This window comes from Thermobia domestica, chromosome 2, assembly GCF_964235325.1.
Source record: "Thermobia domestica chromosome 2, izTheDome1.hap1.1, whole genome shotgun sequence".
NCBI lineage: Eukaryota > Metazoa > Arthropoda > Insecta > Zygentoma > Lepismatidae > Thermobia > Thermobia domestica.
In genome coordinates this window covers 385,013,651-385,031,867 of record NC_137455.1, presented here as the reverse complement: position 1 = coordinate 385,031,867, position 18,217 = coordinate 385,013,651, and the positions used below count along the sequence as shown (strand labels likewise).

At 36.7% G+C, this 18,217-nt stretch overlaps 1 protein-coding gene across 1 annotated transcript in view; it reads right to left on the bottom strand.

Annotated features, from left to right (window-relative positions):
* SMC1 (structural maintenance of chromosomes 1) overlaps positions 1–2,809 on the bottom strand; it is an 86,648-nt gene extending 83,839 nt beyond the window's left edge. Inside the window, exon 1 of the mRNA XM_081749462.1 lies at positions 2,528–2,809. Coding sequence (XP_081605588.1) covers positions 2,528–2,639 — 112 coding nt within the window. The 5' untranslated portion in view covers positions 2,640–2,809. The remainder of the gene's footprint in view (positions 1–2,527) is intronic.
* Positions 2,810–18,217: the final 15,408 nt, after the last annotated feature.

Below are 18,217 nucleotides of genomic sequence, written 5' to 3'. Positions count from 1 at the left end.
GTCAGCGAAGGTGGGATACATATGAAGGAGGATAGCGCAAAACTTGTAGCATATACAACTATAGCTGTATATAGCATCAAGTACTTACCTTAGAACTAAGAATTTGTACATTACTAAAGACCAGAATACACTGAATGACGAATTGCGGAAGATTCAATTCATTACTGGAATCGATGTTTCGGGATTTTCATTCAGTATTGTCGGAACTGTTAACTTTGATTCCCAATATTCGTTATAACATTCACTATAAGTCACAGTTAAGGCTCCGGAGTCACCGATGGATTTGGGGGAGACACAAAATACTATCCACGAATAATAATAATATTTGACAATTCTAAATTAGTGAATTAAATGGAAATGTTTCACTGAAGTTCTATGCTTTACTATTATTGTTACCACGCACCAACAGCACGAAGGCAATTACCCTGAGAGTCTTACAAAGTGTGGCAACATTGTATTGCACTAGCAGTCACTGAAAGAGGAGACAATACTGACAGCTTAAACAACGATCACTTCTTCGCTGAAGTTATTCAGTATATAATATTCTACCCTACTATACGATATACGAGGTATGCTATTTCTGGAACTAAAACTGGTAACTTTAAATCATCAAGATAGTTTAAGCCAGACGTGGCCGAACATTTTGATTCAGTGATCTAACCCAGAGTACGAAAATCTTTGGTGATCTACCTGTGTCCAATTGCCACTGGTACTATAGTTTCACTTCTCTTAACTCACTTTCAGAAGGAGAGTAAGTTATTTTTTTTTTTTTTTCTACAAGAGTTATTAATTTCTTTTCAAATTGCACACACACTCACTCACCTTTGCAATGTTCATGGAAATCGTACCCTTTAGGGGCTTTTATTCTAAATCATTTTACTTCATTTGAAACTCATTTAGAAAAGCATCACATGATGAAGTTTGGTTTGTATTTCCTCCATTTATATTGAAACCGGAAATGGTAGACAACTTCCGGTCTTAGAAGAGAGTTTAGAGTGGACATGGAATATTCTTGGGACGCTCAATCGATTGCAAAAAAACCTTTTCTCGCTATCTATCACCGCTTTTCGCTCTATAGTGATCATTAAAATCAGAAATAGTCGGTTTCTACCACGTCCAATTTAATACTATCTCCATCAATGAATTCGATTTCCATGCCGTGAAAAAAGTCTAGAAGGTATTACGAAACCATTGGTGAAATAATAATTATTTACGGTGGCACACCTCAACTTTACCTATAGCAAGTGGGATATCGGCAGCCGCCAACAAAAAAGTAGAAGTTATGAGGAACGTATTTCGGACATGTTTAGCAGAAGGGATCCAGAAGCACAAAAAACACGAGAAATGGATGGTGCAAGTACTTAGACGTTACATAACGTAACCTAATCTAACCTAAGCTAAATTGAACTAACCTAATATTAGTAGAAATAAGCGAAATTCTATCAGTTTTTTGATAATTATGCTGAACCCCTACGCTAACATAACCGAACCTAAATTAATTTAACGTGAACAAAATTTACAAAAGCTGAATCATTTTTTAGAAACAGAGAACTGGATTCCTTCTGCTAAACCTAGGCCCGTATTTCTATAGAAATACAAGCCTTTGTTCAGCGATGGGAAGCCAGCTTTTTCACCTCCTTTTTTTTGTGATTTTCTACCCGTATTCGGTCGTTTTATAATTGAATATATTAAATTAAGTTTGCATAAAACACAAGAACCCGTCATAACTCACATTCATAATTGGCTTCGGTAATAGTTGAGAGATAGGGGGCTAAAACTGCAACAACAAAAAACAGCACGATTTACAAGAGAAGTAAGTTGATAGTGGTAACTGACAATTGATGTTTGAATAAAATGCGATCAAAAGTTAAACTAATTTAGCGCTAGATTTAAAAAAAAAAAAAAGAACTTTAACGTTATAGCGACCTATGTGGGAAAAGAAAGTAAATTATTCGTAATAGTCAGAAAACACCGTGCCTTGCGGGGCTCTAACCCGCCTTTACTCGCTACCGGTCGCTCGGCATCACTATGTGAATTAAATATTGGTAACATAACCTAACCTAATTTAACGTATGAAACTATAAAACGACCGAATCTGAGTAAAACATCGCAAAAAAGTAGGTGAAAAAGCTTGCCCTCCATAGCTAAACAAAAGCTCCGGTTTCACTTTCATCTGTTTACACTTCGGTAATATAGCGCTAAATTAGTTCAAATTTTTATCACATTTCACCCAAACATTAATTAAAAGTCACCACTGTAAACTCACTTCTCTAAATTATCCTGTTTTTACCTAGTTTTGGCCCTCCATCTCCAAACTCTTACCGAAATACGAGCTTCACTATTAACAAAAAAATGTTCCCGTATTCATAATCTGTAGTACGTCAGTGTATTTGATCGCAGCCTCTGAGATGTACTTTGGAGTTCCATGTTAATGGTCAACGCTACCAGGAAGACACTGCATTCATACACCAAATATTGTATTCCTTATTGATGCACATAAATTTAAAATGTTATATGTCTAACTTACCTGATCCATTTGGACCAATGACAGCTGTAAAAGGCTTTAGCGGGCCGATTTTTTGATATCCTCTGTAGGATTTGAAGTTTTCAACTTCAATATACTTTAGCATGCCCGGCATTTTTAATACTTAATCTTGATATCTCGTACAGAAATAAACCTAAAACATTCCTGTACTGTTAGATGATAATATTTAACTGCTTCACTGAAAGAAAATTATAAATATTGAGGCACTAAAACACCACTAACACTTGGCTTCCATCTTGATAACAAACGCAAACGCGCGCTCGCATATCCAGGATTACCATAAGAGCATAACGAATAGAGGTCCCATTCCGTATCTGTCTTCGCAGAATTTGCGGATCGCAACAAAACGCATTTGAAACTGCTATTCCGATTATTATAAACTTTTAAGCGAAATTTTATTTTCGTTGTCGTTATAGTGAAATGAGAGCCTTGAAATAAAAAGTGAGTACTCCACTCGATTTCTACAGCTTGCTTTGTCTGGTTGCTGGTGTAATTCTTGTTGAATAGGACGAGTATATGCCCCTTTCAATAAGTAATAATAATAATAATAATAATAATAATAATAATAATAATAATAATAATAATAATAATAATAATAATAATAATAATAATAATAATAAAAATAAAAATAATAATAAAATAAAAAATAAAATAAAATAAAAAAGTGTAGAATAGGATTTTGTGGCTTCTGAGATATCGTGCCTGATTCCATAACGGTGTTCCCTCCGCGCAATATATGCGAATCGCAACGCAACGGAAATAAAGCAATAAGTAATAACAGAAATATCGACTGTCAAAAATTTGAACGCAAATTTTGCAGAATGAGGTTCAGCGTCAAATTAAATATGTACAACTTCTCTTCTTTATAATGTTGTCATAATTCATTCAGTGTAATATTCTTTGGGAATGTTCAAATGATTGCGTACAAACTGATAATATGCTTCTAACTATATGCTATGAAAACGGTTATGCGAGAAACATACACCAATCTGTAAGTAGTCACTTCAAGCAAGAATTGCATCTATTCCGGGTTATGGCATGGGTAAGGTGGTAGGTCCATAGGGAGCAGACCGAAGCTACGTTATCTATGTGCAAAAAATATTTCTCTTTCTTCACTGTGGAAATTTAACTTGTTGTTAGAGAATTTTCGCTTCTTTCTTCGAACATTATTGAACAATATGAAGGTTCTAACAGATTTATGGGTAGCTTGACCAGTGCAACCTGCTATAAAGATGGCGTTCGGCATGCTATTTCCATGCACTTACATCGTTATTTTCTTATGTGTGTTTTTGTATTTTACTGTTTTTTAAATTTTCCATAAGAAACTTTACTTGGTATATAATTAAATACAGACAAACTATTTGCTGAGGAAAACACACTCATGCTTTAAAAATTACATACATTTGACAGTTTCGCCAACTAACACTTTGGCTTCATCAGACAGTATCTGGTGATATTGTTTGATGAAGCCAAATTGTTAGTTGGCGAAACTGTCACACATATGTAATTTTTAAATGTGAATATATTGTTTTGTTCAGCAAATAGTTTGTTTGTGTTTTTTATGTGTGCTTTAACATATGTGGAAGATATACTGTAGAAGGCACCACCGTGCAGCGCTCATAGCTCTTACAACTGTAGCGAGAGTGAGCAGCGTTTTCGCTAGTACAAAAGACAACGCTCAATGTACGAGAACAGCGTGTGATCATCCGTTTTCTCCATCTATGTATGTGACACCTATTGATATTTATCAATAACTCAGCGAGACACGTAGTAAAACTATAATTGCATAGGTGAAAATAGAGTTGGTCAGGTCTCCTAGAATACCGTTGGACCGCAGTTAAGGTTATTTTAATTCTCAGAGTCATGACCCCCTAGCAAAATATTCTGGTTAAGCTATTGAAAAAGTGCATTGATGAGTGTAGTAATTTGGAAAATGTCGAAGTCGTGTGATAACGAACCCAAGCAGCCTCGACCACAAACAAACCCGACCGTCATCATCATTGCGCGAGTGGAGCACGTTGTTATGGAGGACCTCCGATTAGGTATGCGTGATGTCACCTCTAGATATAATATTTCCATGAAATCTGTTGAGATCATTCTGCATAAAGACTCGAAAATGCGAGAAGTTTCTTCGGAGCGGGTTCCTCAAATGCTGACTGTTGTCCACAGGGCTGTGTGGATAGCTATGTGTTAATCAATGTTAACAACTATTGAAGGCACGAATTGCGATTTCTTTTCATAAATTGATACAATGGATGAGACATGGGCACCACTTTTCAATCCTCAAACAAGACAGCAATCGTCACACTGGAAGTACAAACATTCCCCGCCAAGAAACAAATTTCGGGTTTTCGTCAGTGCTCATGAAGTTATGGTGACCACATTTTGGGTCAGCGAAGGCGTAATGCTCGTGTATTATGTCTACAGAGCACTATAGTGACGACTGCATCTTACGATCATGTTTTAAAGACTAAGATCATTCCATCATTGAAAGCAAAACGATTTGAGAAGGTTTCTCATTTGCTTTTCCATCAAGACAACATTTCTGCTAGGCGAGAACTTTTAACTCAGATTCTCCGTGACAAGTGGTTTCTCATGCTTCATACTTACCAGATCTCGGTTCTAGCGCGTTTGTCTGTTTCCGGCAATGAAGGATACTCTCCACGAATGATCAGTTTCCAGTCGGAGTGCTTTGATATCAGCTATATTCCAGTGACCGAACACGCCCCTAAATAGTGTTCCATCTGGTGTGAAGTCATTGTGCCAACATTGTGAAAAAAGAAAGTTCATCTATTGGGAGAAATGTTGAGATGTGGCACAAGTAGTGGTGGGAATGAGGGAGGACACGAGGGGTAAAGGAAAAACGAAAGATAGAAGACAAAAATGAGAAAATAAGTGCAACTGAACAAATAAATGAATCTTCCCGGCCGGAGGGACACATTTAGCATGCGGGATGTATTTTGCCAACTACTGTTCTAAATCTTCATTTGAGTTTTTATGAACAAGACTTACGTTTTCTTTTAATCGTACTTGTATTAAAGAATGTTTCAGATAGGCTATTATATTGCAGCAATATATGATCTTGATTTTGTTTGGTGGCCCCGGATGACGTAGTTACTAACGCTCTCGCCTTTGGTGCGAGCGGTCCTGGGTTTGGCTCCCAGTGGGGCACTCGGCCGAAAAGGTGTAACATCTTTTTGAAGTCAACCGCCCTGAGTGAGGTTTTCCCCAAGTTTTTCTTATTCACATCAGGCAAATGTCGGGATGGTATCTGACATAATGGTCCCAGACCGCTTCCCTCCTTTCCCATTCCTTTCTTTCAGTACAATTCTCCGACCAGTGTGATCGCCTAGGGACGTCATTCCTCATATATGTGACGGGCTAACATGGTCATAGATGCTGAAAACCCAGATATTTGATCCTTAATACCCTAAATTTTGTTTGGCCGGTTGCACGGGAGAGTTTGCTTTCGACCGAGCCACCATTCAGACTATACTCGTACCCCTATAGCCTGTTCAGACTATATTTATTAATAAACATCCCCTTAGTTCCGGAATTCCATTTCCACAGCTGGACGCAAGATTCAACTTTCTGAGCTAGCTTGTGAAATAATAATAACAAAAAATATGGGCACCGCACTAAATTTTCTCTCTCCAATTCCTTAAACAAAATTTGATGTGTTGCAGTTATTAATGAAATATTTTTCTTGTGCAATACAAGCAAAATTGTAAGACGTCTTCGGAAAATGTCGCCCAAAGAATATTTACTCCTCAAAGTAAACTATTGTAGAGTTTACCATAAGATAATGACACGATTTTCACATCTCACACTTAACCAAATGCATACAATGGGAACTTTCGTAATAAAGAAAGCGAATTTTAGATGTTATAGAGTCAAGCTCAGTTTTCCCTCTTAGGAGCAGAATTTTCGAAAAAGCTTAAACACGTTTTCACTTGCTTTTATGTGAGTTTATATAAGGTCTACCGAATATCACATCTTCAATTTAAACGAACCCTCACATTAGACACTTCCTGAAAAAAGAAAGGGGGATGTAGAACTTAAAGAATCGATCCTTTTTCTTTTTTAGAAGCAAAATTTTCGAAAAGGCTGAAACATTTGTTTTCCCAGCTTTATATAAAAGTTTATAAACCGACAGGCCCGTAGCCAGCCTCCAAATTTAGGGGGGGCTAAATGTAAATTAGGGTGGGCATACACAGAGAGAGACACAGACATTATACAATATATATATATATATATATATATATATATATATATATATATATATATATATATATATAATGTCTGTCTCTGTGTGTGATGATGAATAATTTCTTATGCTCTTAAAACTAAAACTACAACGTGAAGGAATTATTATTAAAATTTTCCCCTATAGCGTTAGTACAACTATACCTGAAAGCTAGAATATTATGTCTCCTTTTTATTTTATTTGTTATGGCAACAAAATATTTCTTCCGTTTTCTCATCTTCAAGGAAATAAAAAAAATATTTGTTAAAAAATAGTTGGCCGAACGAACCAATCATTAAAATTTCCAAAGAATTACTACAGGAAATAGTTTTTTTTTTTAATTTTTGATTACTGAAAACATATTTGTGAAACTTGAAAACATATAGAGAGTAATGAGATTTAATACTATCTTCAAAGAGATTCTACAGAGAAGGGTCTCAGAATCTTAAATCAATATTTTGAAATACATGTGGCCTAAACAAATATATGCATATTGGAAAAATGAAATTAACATTTTACCTGTATTATTATTTACACCTTCTTAGATATGAAACTTTATATTTCTTTAAATATCACGCGCTTTATTTTACACTTGTACTTCTAAACATTTTTTGATCTTTTTTTATGGTGATGTTCGAAAGAAATAATGATATGTTTATGGGTTTTTGCTATCTACAAATTTATAAATTTCATAAGATTAAGAAACAAAAACACAACACGCATATATACACTCCTCATGTTGGCACACTATAATAGAAACAAGTTGTACATTTGAACAATCACTAACAACACAATCACAGTATGTCTCCTTGTTTTGGATGCTGCCAATCTTAAAACAACGTAACTCAGCAAAACAAGATCGGCACGGTGCAGTTAATGTACAACTCCTTTTCAAAAAATGCCCTAACAAAGAAGGAATTCCTCTCACCTGAAGTAGTTCTATGTAAAGGTTGACCGGCTTCAGGGCAGAAATTTAGTAAAGAAAATATTCAAATTTACAAACGTATATTTTCTAATTGCTTTCTTTTTAGTAACTGAAAAAATACTTTTTTGCAAAACAGCTGTGAGTTCCATTTTATCACAACACATTTCAATTTTTAGACGCCGTGGACCTCGTAGCCAGGTCACGCGGACCCCTGGGGTCCGCGGACTCCAGTTTCAGAACCACTGCTCTATACTCTTTGGAACATACTATCAACAATCATTTAGGATGATTGTTACTAAAGTCATGTTTAAGTAAAAAATAATCTGTTATGATCTGGTACTCGAGCATTCAAATAAGAAATAACTCCAAAAAAATTCCCTGTTCTAGCGCAGTTACCTTCTTTCTCGAAACGAAATTGATAACAGAAGTAACAGTTCATTAAATATTCTTTGTATAGTACAATTCATATCAAAGTATACATGAAATTCTTCTTTACATTGTACAAATAAGAATTCGAGATCAGTTGCTTTCGTAGGTACTAAAATGTTTAAGTTAAGAACTAATTATTTAAACAGCTATTTACTTATTTCTATTGAAGATATCTTTTCTTCAAAATGAAACTACATTAACAAATTGTTACTTTTGTGAGCTACCCCGTAGCCTTATGGGTACAGCGCTCGCCTTCGGCGCGTCTGGTTTCGGGTTCAAACCGTACTGGGAATCCTCGGATTAAAACCGATAGTGATTTGGATGTTACTTTAAGCTATAGGTCCCGTTTCTTTATAGTCTCCCTGCTGAAGAGAGACGCTATACTCCCCAACGCACCCTGTTTTAAGTCAAAGGTGAAATTTCAAATTTATAAAGCATTATACATATTATCATCCAATAAGGTTCAATTTTTAATTGAAAATTCTGTTTTTCCTATAAGTGCAACTACTACCTCCGTTTAGTCCGCTGCATTTTTTGTTTACATACCAGAAGATTGCAAGGTATTCATTTACAAAATAGTAACTTTGCATGATTAGGCTTACTTCTAATGATCTGCTTGAACATTTGAATCTGGCACCAAAAATTGGCAACAATTATTAAATTATTTTAATATAAGTATATAATTATTCACCCCCGATAAAAATTAAGTGAATCGAACTTATCTTTAGTTTAAAGATATATTATTCTAAATTATTTAACAAATAGTCAAGTTGCTGCTACACTAAAATTCTCATTCTTAAAGTGAACTTCGGTGCATCTTCAGAAACCAGCATCGACCAACTTTCAATTACAACCATGTTCAACTCACAACACAACAAGAGTAAATACAATTCAGAAAAGGAAACTTTTCGTACTCCGTTATCACGTGACATAAAACGTAGTCAAAATCCCCCACCCCTCTCTCTCTCTCTCCATGTCCAATATACACAAAACAAACCCATACACCTGTGTGATTATTAGAGCGAAGCAGTTGCGACCCCCCTGTTGAGGGATGCTGTCTTTTCAATCTCTCGAATATTAACCGAAAGCCAATGACTCACAGCAAAAGGATCTTTTCAGTTGCAAATTCCAAAAAGAACAGGAAGAAGTAAACTCTTCGTCCGCAGATTAAGGTAAAAGTATGTTGTTTCTAAACACAAATACATGTTTGCCGATAGAATAACCATAAATTATTTTTCTCCTGCAGCGAAGGTCGTTTGCACATGGAGCATATATATAAACAGACTCACGCTCAAATAAATATTAGCAATTGGAAGAAGCATAGCGCATAAATAGGCCAATACTTTAAATGAGGATAAAATTTTAAATGAGGATAAGTAAATTTTAATTTAGCACTCTAAAGTACATTTGGAAATACAATTTCTTCCAACATTTCAGTCAGTGTTTGAATTAAATTTTCGAACGAGAGGGGGATGCTTAGGTATTGTTGCTGTAAATGTAGAAGGCAAAAATTTATGTTACTTCTGTGATACGAGCCGGACATAAATTTTTACCGAAGGGGAATTTCCCCGGCATCCCCCGTTAATTCGAACTATGATTTTAGTTAGGGGGGCTACAAAAAATTTAGGGGGGGCTGAGCCCGCCCTAGCCCCCCGTGACTACGGGCCTGTAAACCGAGTTTTTCACCACCAACTTAAGCAAATTCCCGCATTCGGGACTTTGGAAATAAATAAAAGGAAATTTCAATTGGCCCTCCCCTCCCTTAGGAGCAGAATATTCCACCTTCTGCCACAGTTTCACAAAATGAAATGAAATAAAATGAAATCTTTGATTTTTACGTCCCACGGTAATGCCGAGTTGGCTAAAGGAAGCTTTGATGATGAGAAATGAATGCAATGGTGGAATGATAAAAGTGGAAGGAAACGGGAGAACCCCGAGGAAACCCACGCGCACGGTGTTTGTCCACTACAAAGTTCACCTGGCGCGAACTGGCATCGAACCAAGGACCCCATGCACCAGGGGCGAATACTCTACCTTAATCCACCGTGGCTCCCCACAGTTTCACAAGTAAGGTGATGAGGTGACACCTATCTTATCTAGCCCATGACCCAACTCCCATCCTCTTCAGTTCTCGCACTAAGCGGTCCACATTTTCTTTTTGAAACTATTGCTCAAAATATGATGATTGTTAAAGCCATCTAATGAACAAGATTAGTAATAAACACAGGTGGGAAGTACACAAACGTTACAAAGCAGTTTCTACCACGATGTAAGCCTCAGAATAGAAGCAATAAATAAATAAATAAATAAATAAAATAAATAAAAACCAGACGTGCACATATGTATATTTATGAACTGAAGAGGATATTAAAATATTAAAGACTTGGAATGTTTCTACTTTCTAAAGAATCATAATGGAAACAGCATCAAACATTCAATGATTGATTGCTCTGGTTGGAGTTTAGCTTTCCCTTTCAGTGCCGAGGCTATTTGAAACAAAAAAGATCCCTACTTAATAAATACCAATAAATTATTTATAATGAAACAGTTAAGTATAAAATAATAGATAACTTGTTAAATTGTTGTTTAATGTAAAACTCAATCTACTACTTTGGTTTGTATCCGCGACAAATATTTCTACCAGAAATCAAACCTGGGAATACACGCCCAGAAAGTACGTGCTTTAGCCTTTTGGGGATCCCATGGTACAATTTGTACCATACGGGGTGTTTCATGGTACATTGCGTTATAACTCTCCTATTTGAGCTTTTTCGTCCGTTTTTTTTTTTTTTTGTTTTGTTTTTCAAGTCCAGAGGCATTGCAGAAGACATTACGGATGGTTTCACACCTTCCTGTGTCGAGACATAGGAGGTGATGACGTCATAAGTCTAAAATTTATATTTTCGTGTAATACTTTTTGGGGGGTTTATGTAAAGTATTTTTGGCGGGCTTATTTTTGCACGTAGAAGATTGAAATTTTGCACAAACATGCAGTCCACCGAGTAGTATTTACCAGATTTTTTCTTCAGATTTCTGCGTTAAAACAGGGGGGGATCCAGAGGGTCAAAAAGTTGAAAAACGGGATATTTTTACCCAAAAATCCCATTTTCCTCATTTTCCCGCCTTAGATACATGATGGAGACACGTGACTCATACCGCCTGAAAGGCAGTTCTATTCTGAAGAGAATGATGGGCGAAACGTGACCCTAGGGTAATTAGGGAAGTGTCAGGGAATTTTTATTAAAATATACTTCTGTATAGGGGAAGTTTGGACATTTTCGGTACTATTTTTGTGCTGGCTTATTTTTGCACCTAGAAGATTGAAATTGTGCACAAACATTCAGTCCACCGAGTAGTATTTACCAGATTTCTTTTTCAGATTTCTGCGTTAAAACAGGGGGTACAGAGGGGCTAAACGTTGAAAAAGGGAAATTTTTACCAAAAAATCCCTTTCACGGGATTTTCCCGCCTTAGATACATAATGGGGACAAGTGAATGGACCGCCTGAAAGGCAGTTCTATTCTGAAGAGAATGATGGGCGAAACATGACCCTAGGGTAATTAGGGATGTCTCAGGGAATGTTTAAAAATTTCCCTCTGTATACGAGAATATGGGACATTGTCGGTATTTTTTTTTTTTTTTTGGCGGGCTTACTTTTGCACCTGGAAAATTGGAATTGTGCATAAACATTCAGCCCACCGAGTAGTATTTACCAGATTTTTCAGATCTCTGCTTTAAAACAGGGGGGTCCAGGGGGGCTAAAAGTTGAAAAAAGGATATTTAGACCCAAAAAATCCGGTTTTCCCTCATTTTCCCGCCTTAGATACATGATGGAGACACGTGAGTCATACCGCCTGAAAGGCAGTTCTATTCTAAAGAGAATGATGGGCGAAACGTGACCCTAGGGTAATTAGGGATGTCTCAGGAAATTTTTTACCTGAGATCATGGTGTTTTACAGTAATTTGGGGCATGGTGGGAATTCCTGATAAAATTTCTCCCGCCCTTGGTATTCAAGATATAAACTTGAAATTTGGCACACACATTCAGTATACCAAGTACTATTTATCAGATTTTTTTTAGATGGCTACGTTTACACAGGGTCGCTCCAGGGGGGGGGGGGCAAAGTGCGAGAAAAAAAATCCCTCCGAAATTTTCCCTTTGACATCATTTTTCCCGCTCCTGGTATATGGTATGAGCATGCAAGTGGTATCATTTGAAAGCCAGCTCCATTCTGAAGAGAATGAGGTATAAACCATGATCCTAGGATAAATAGTGACGATGCAGTAGCTGCTTGACTGAAAGTCTAAAAAATAGCCCAAAAACACCGGATCTCTTAAGGGTTAGCCAGTGACCAGTTACGGTCTTCACATATGGACCAATTGTTTGATGTAGAGAATCTTTAGTTTTTACGTCCCACAGTTATGCGGGCTAGGCTAAAGGAGTGTTTGATGTAGAGCATCAACAACATGTATTCTCACATGATTTCCATAACTCGATGAAACTGACCGTTCAACTAACTAACCATTTAAATTAATTTCCTAGATATTGTGTCCCTATTAAATAGCCTCTTTCTGTTCTGTCTGGAATCTAATTAGTAAGGAAATAATAATAAAAATGATAAAGCACAGGTAGTCTATATCAGAGTCCTTGATTCTTAATTTACTTGTACTCAATCTCTGAAGGCCGTAACTCGTTTCGTTTAATACTAAGTTTTCGATGCTTAGATTAAGCGATTTAGAAGTAGTCAATAGTTTGTTTGTTGATGAGAGTTTAGCGTTTCTTGCAGAAGCGAGACTATGTGAAACGTCCCCATGCCGTAAGCGTCGGTGGACCACCGATGGGCAATTATCGACATCTCGCCAAAAATTTGCGACTCCTCACCGACGATCCGCTGTGGCCGCACTTCCGTTTTGAAAATGATAACACCAGCGGCAGAGACGCAACGAAACGCCAGTAAATCACAAAATAACACCCCCAAAATATGTTTAATCGCCTATATGCGTGATTTCTTTACACTAATGTGATTCTTAAAAAACACTAAAAAAAAAAAAAAAAAAAACTAGGAATGGGCGCGTGTTCTTCCGACTTCGTCATGCAGGCGATGAAGAAAACTCGCTTGTAGAGAGGTAAATCATGGACGTCTTTTTAATTTGGCCAATCAGAGTGCTCCTTTATCGGTGTATATTCGACAATAACCGTTTGGGATTAGATAAAATGTGTTCACCATGTAATTTTATAACAAAATGACCCGCGTCTATTTACTTTATTTCATAATTCTTCCATATTAACTTTCAAATGATCGGCGACAGTTGTTATCCAAATTCATACAATTATACGCACTCATGTCAAGATTTTTCACTTCATGATGTAGAGCCAGGGGTTACTCTTGACCCCCGGCGCTGACTTTAGGAACAATTCGTCAGGAAAAAATAATATATAATAATAACAGCATACATATGACTGGCGATACTTCGTGTTGATCCCTTTGCGATTCTCCGCGACGAGTCGAAGGAGCGCGGACCAAAAATGAAGTCCTCGCTGCTACGCAGTGGTAACCTCAACACTCCGACTCTAGATATTCGTTTCGATTCGACGAAACCCTGCTGTCAGTGGGACAATAGCGGCAATCCTTTGACTAGTCGCTACCTTCAAGTGGGTCACTAGGTGTTGGAGACGTTTACGGCATGAGGGTGATCATACAGACTAACTTGGGATCTGAACGACATGAGCTTCTATCGGGAAACGAACCCGTGACTCCCATCACAAAGTCGCACACGCTAACTACTTACCCACGAGGGAGCTCACATTTCATTACATACATAAATGAAAAAAAAAGTGAATACATTTATACTTGTAAATATCAAAGATGATGCGACAAACATTTGAACAGTTCTGTGATAAAGTAGGCTATGGTTTATACTAAAATAAATTGCAATGGAGTGCAAGATATTGGAAGTTAGCAAAAATATTCTTCCCTATATGCTGAAACATAAGCTTCTTGAATAGATACAAGATATTTCACCCTGAAATATAGATCTTGGATTCGATTCTCTACAAAATCTGAAATATGTTGAGAACTTTAAGAATTGAAAAAACTCACTTAAGTTTAACGTCCTCTGGCTATAATATTGTCTTTACAAACTGATTGAAGTAGCGATAAATTTAGGAAGTGCCTCACTGAACCAATACCTCTTTCCCGATTTGTTTATAAATCAATACAAGTAATTACATTATTACTACATTTCGGTGTGAGATCAAAACATATTTTTCGTTTGCATATATATCAGAAAGATTAAGTAATGTCAACGTTTCGTTAGCAAATGTAGCAACTGATCAAATTTAAAACCAACTCTGCTTGTTACTAAAATAGCCAACTATTTGTGATGGAACTCCTACATCAAATTTTTTTTAAGGTTTGTAAATATTTTGGAAAACTATATAGAATCTAATACGTAGGCATTGGTTCTGTTTGATATGAATAACATTCCATGACGAAGAAAATGGTCTGCAGAGCTTCGTCTAGAATATTCCTTTTTAGTTGTTGTTGTAATTGATTTGAGTTTAGGGTCCCGTTCAGCAGTGCGGCTATATGAAGCGTTGATATTAAGCTTAACGTGGGTTTCGAACCACATAATTTCCTGTCAGTAATTGAAACCCGCTTTTAGAAAAAAAAAAAAGTGTCATGCTACAATCAGTTGTTACTTGTTGGGGTTGGAATCAGTGTATTATACTTGGTTATTGGGAAGCAGTGATGAAACTGGTTACAAATTTCGTGATCTGGAAGTAGTCGTGATCCGGTATGACTTAAGCAGACCCGGAAACGACGAAACAGCATCATATACATAGAACATTTGTTTGAGGCTGTTATTATAATTCTAGCCCTTCCGCTAGTCTAGTGTGGCTAGCGTGTGCATCTTTGGTGCACTTAGTCTTGAGAGCGATTCTCGATGGAAAATCACTAAACTTCGCTTAAAATAACCCGTGTTTTGTTCGAAATTATGTATTGTTTCACAAAATCGACTGGATGGTACTCATCAAAACCTTCTTTAAGCCCCCAGTGCTTTGACTTCCCGCATTAACATCTGTTTCGTTATGATCTACGTCCAGGTGGGGAAGCCACTCTTGCTGTCAAACATTCATTACCTCGTAGTTATTCATTACCTCTATATCCTGATAATACTTTGAACACGTCATTACAACAGTCTATTTCCCAGCCCTTACTTCGACTCTAGTAACCATCCATGTTCGCTCCACTCAACTGTTGCTTTATCGCTTTCTTACCTACCTGGATCGTAACTTTAAATATTATATTGTCTTAGCAGACATTAATTATCATTCCAAAACAGTGGCACAGCAACAGCGTTTCCAGGACTTTCTGCAAATCTTTTGCATGCCTTTACCACACCATACTCGATCTGAAATTATCATCACATCTGATGTTGTCATAGTCAGTAACAATCAGTTAACCCTTTTGCGAGCAATGGGAAGCACACTTCCCGCCAGGGGAGCTTATACTAAAATCCACCTTTAGATCGGAACAAATAGGAAGTTAGTTCAAGGGAAGTAGTAGTAGTGGGACCCGGATAGCAAGTCGAGTCAGCAAAATGTTTTGTGACGTCATAGGTCAGAGGTCAATGCCCTTGGACCGGAGTCAATGACCTAGGAGTACTTGGGACCACACCCTCCAGATTTTGGCAGGTGTACCTTGACCCACCTTCTAAATTTTCGCATAGGCACATAGGATCACCCCCTTAAATTTTGGAAATTGCAAAAATCTCAAAATTTGGTATGATATCCTAGGACCAGGGTATGTACCTCTATAAGTATTGGGGGTCCGTCTCGTTCCCCTTCATGGGTAAAAAATTGCCAAAAATTTAAATTTGGGAGGTTTTTGACCTAATTTATCCCCTTTGATGAGGTCTTATTACCTTATATGGTTATAATGGCATGTACAGGGGTTCGTTTCTTTTTATGACATGGGTATATTGGTGCACCCCTTTAAAATTTTGAGAGGAGTACCTTGGCCCACCCCTTAAATTGTGGAAATTGCCATATTTAAACATTTGGTATAAAATAGTACAGGGCCCCAATATGTATCACACGATTCCCGGCGGGAGCTCATGTGGTTCGGATTCCACGTTAATCAGTAGGTCCACGTCTCATATAGCCTCGCTGCTGAACGGGACGATAAACTCAAAATCAACTCAACCAATATGTATCACCATAAATTTGGGTGGTCCATCTTGCTCCCTTTCAGAGGTAAAAAATTGCCAAAATATAAACATAAGTAATGCGTTGTACCATGTGTTCGGTTATTGACCTAATTTATCCCCTTTGATTAGATTAGATATAACCTTATAAGGTTATATGGGCATCTAGAGGGATCCATTATCTTTCATAAGACATAGGTATATTGGTGCACTCTTCTTAAAATTTGGGAGGGGTACATTGGCTCACCCTTTAAATTTTGAAAATTGTCCAATTTGAACATTTGGTATACTAGTATAGGACCCTAATATGTATCACTATAAATTTGGGTGGTATATCTCGTTCCCTTTCATGGGTAAAAAATTGCCAAAATATAAACGTAAGCAGTATGTTGTTCCACGTTTTCGGGTTTTGACCCAATTTATCCCCTTTGATGAGGTTATATTACTTTATATGGTTATATGGGTATATACAGGGGTTCATTCTCTTTCATAAGACATGGATATATTGGTGCACCCCTTTAAAAATTTGGAAAGGGTACCTTGGCACACCCCTTCAATTTTGGAAATTGTCCAATTTAAAAATTTGGTATAATAGTATAGGACCTTAATATGTATCACTATTCATTTGGGTGGTCCATCTCGATTCCTTTCCTGGGTAAAAATTTGCTAAAAATTAGTACCACCACATGTTCGATTATTGACCCATTTTATTCCCCTTTGATGAGGTCTTATTACCTTATATGGTTATATATGCGTGCACAGGGGTCTATTTTCTTTTATAAGGCATGAGTACGTCGATGCTTCTCTTTTAAAATTTGGAAGAGGTACATTGGCCCACCCCTTAAAGTCTGGAAATTGCCAAATTTAAGAATTTGGTATAGTAGTATAGGTTCTTAATATATACCACTATAAATTTGGGTGGCCCATATTGTTCCCTTTCATTAGTAGAAATTGTCAGAAATTAATATGACCACGTGTTCGATTATTGACCCAATTTATTCTCTTTGATAAGGATTTAGCACGATAATGGGTATGTACAGGGGGTCCATTTCCTTTATAGAACATGTATACTTTGGTGTTCCCTTTTAAAGTTTGTTTGGTGTACATAGGACCATTCCTTAAATTTGGGAATTATCAAATAATACAATTCGGCAAATGTTTTCTAGAATCCATTGTAAATGTTGGTGTCTATCTTATTCCCTTTTATGGGGATAAAAATGTCCAAAATTCAAATTTCGAAGGTTATTGACCTATTTTATCTTCTTTGATAGGCTTTATTTTTGAATGAGTACAGGGTTCATTATCTTTTATAAGACATAAGTATATTTGTGCACCAATCTTAAATTTTGGGAGGGGTGCATTTCATTGCCCTTAAATTTAGGGAATTGAGAAATCAATAATTGGTAATTGTTTTTTAGAATATGAATATAAAAATTGTTTGATTCAGCTAATTCCATTCTTTCGGTAAGTCATTGTCTAATACTAGTATGGTCACGTGGTCAGTGATTGATGTGATTATGGGTCCATGACATTGGTACATTGATACGTTCCTCTTAAACTTTGTTGGATCAGTCTGCTTAAATTTGAGAATTGTCAAAATGAAATTACGTAATATACATTTCATTGGTCTTGATTATTCCCTCCTATTGGTAAAAGAAATACCAAAATATAAACGTAAGCAATACGTTGTACCACGTGGAAGGTATTGACCTTGATGAGGTATGAATATATGGTAGTGTACAGCGACTCATTTCCTTTAATGCACCTTTTCAAAATTTGTTGTGGTACATAGGACCACTTCTTAAGTAAGACTATTCATGGCTTTGGATTGATTATTTTAACAAAAGAGACACTGACCAAA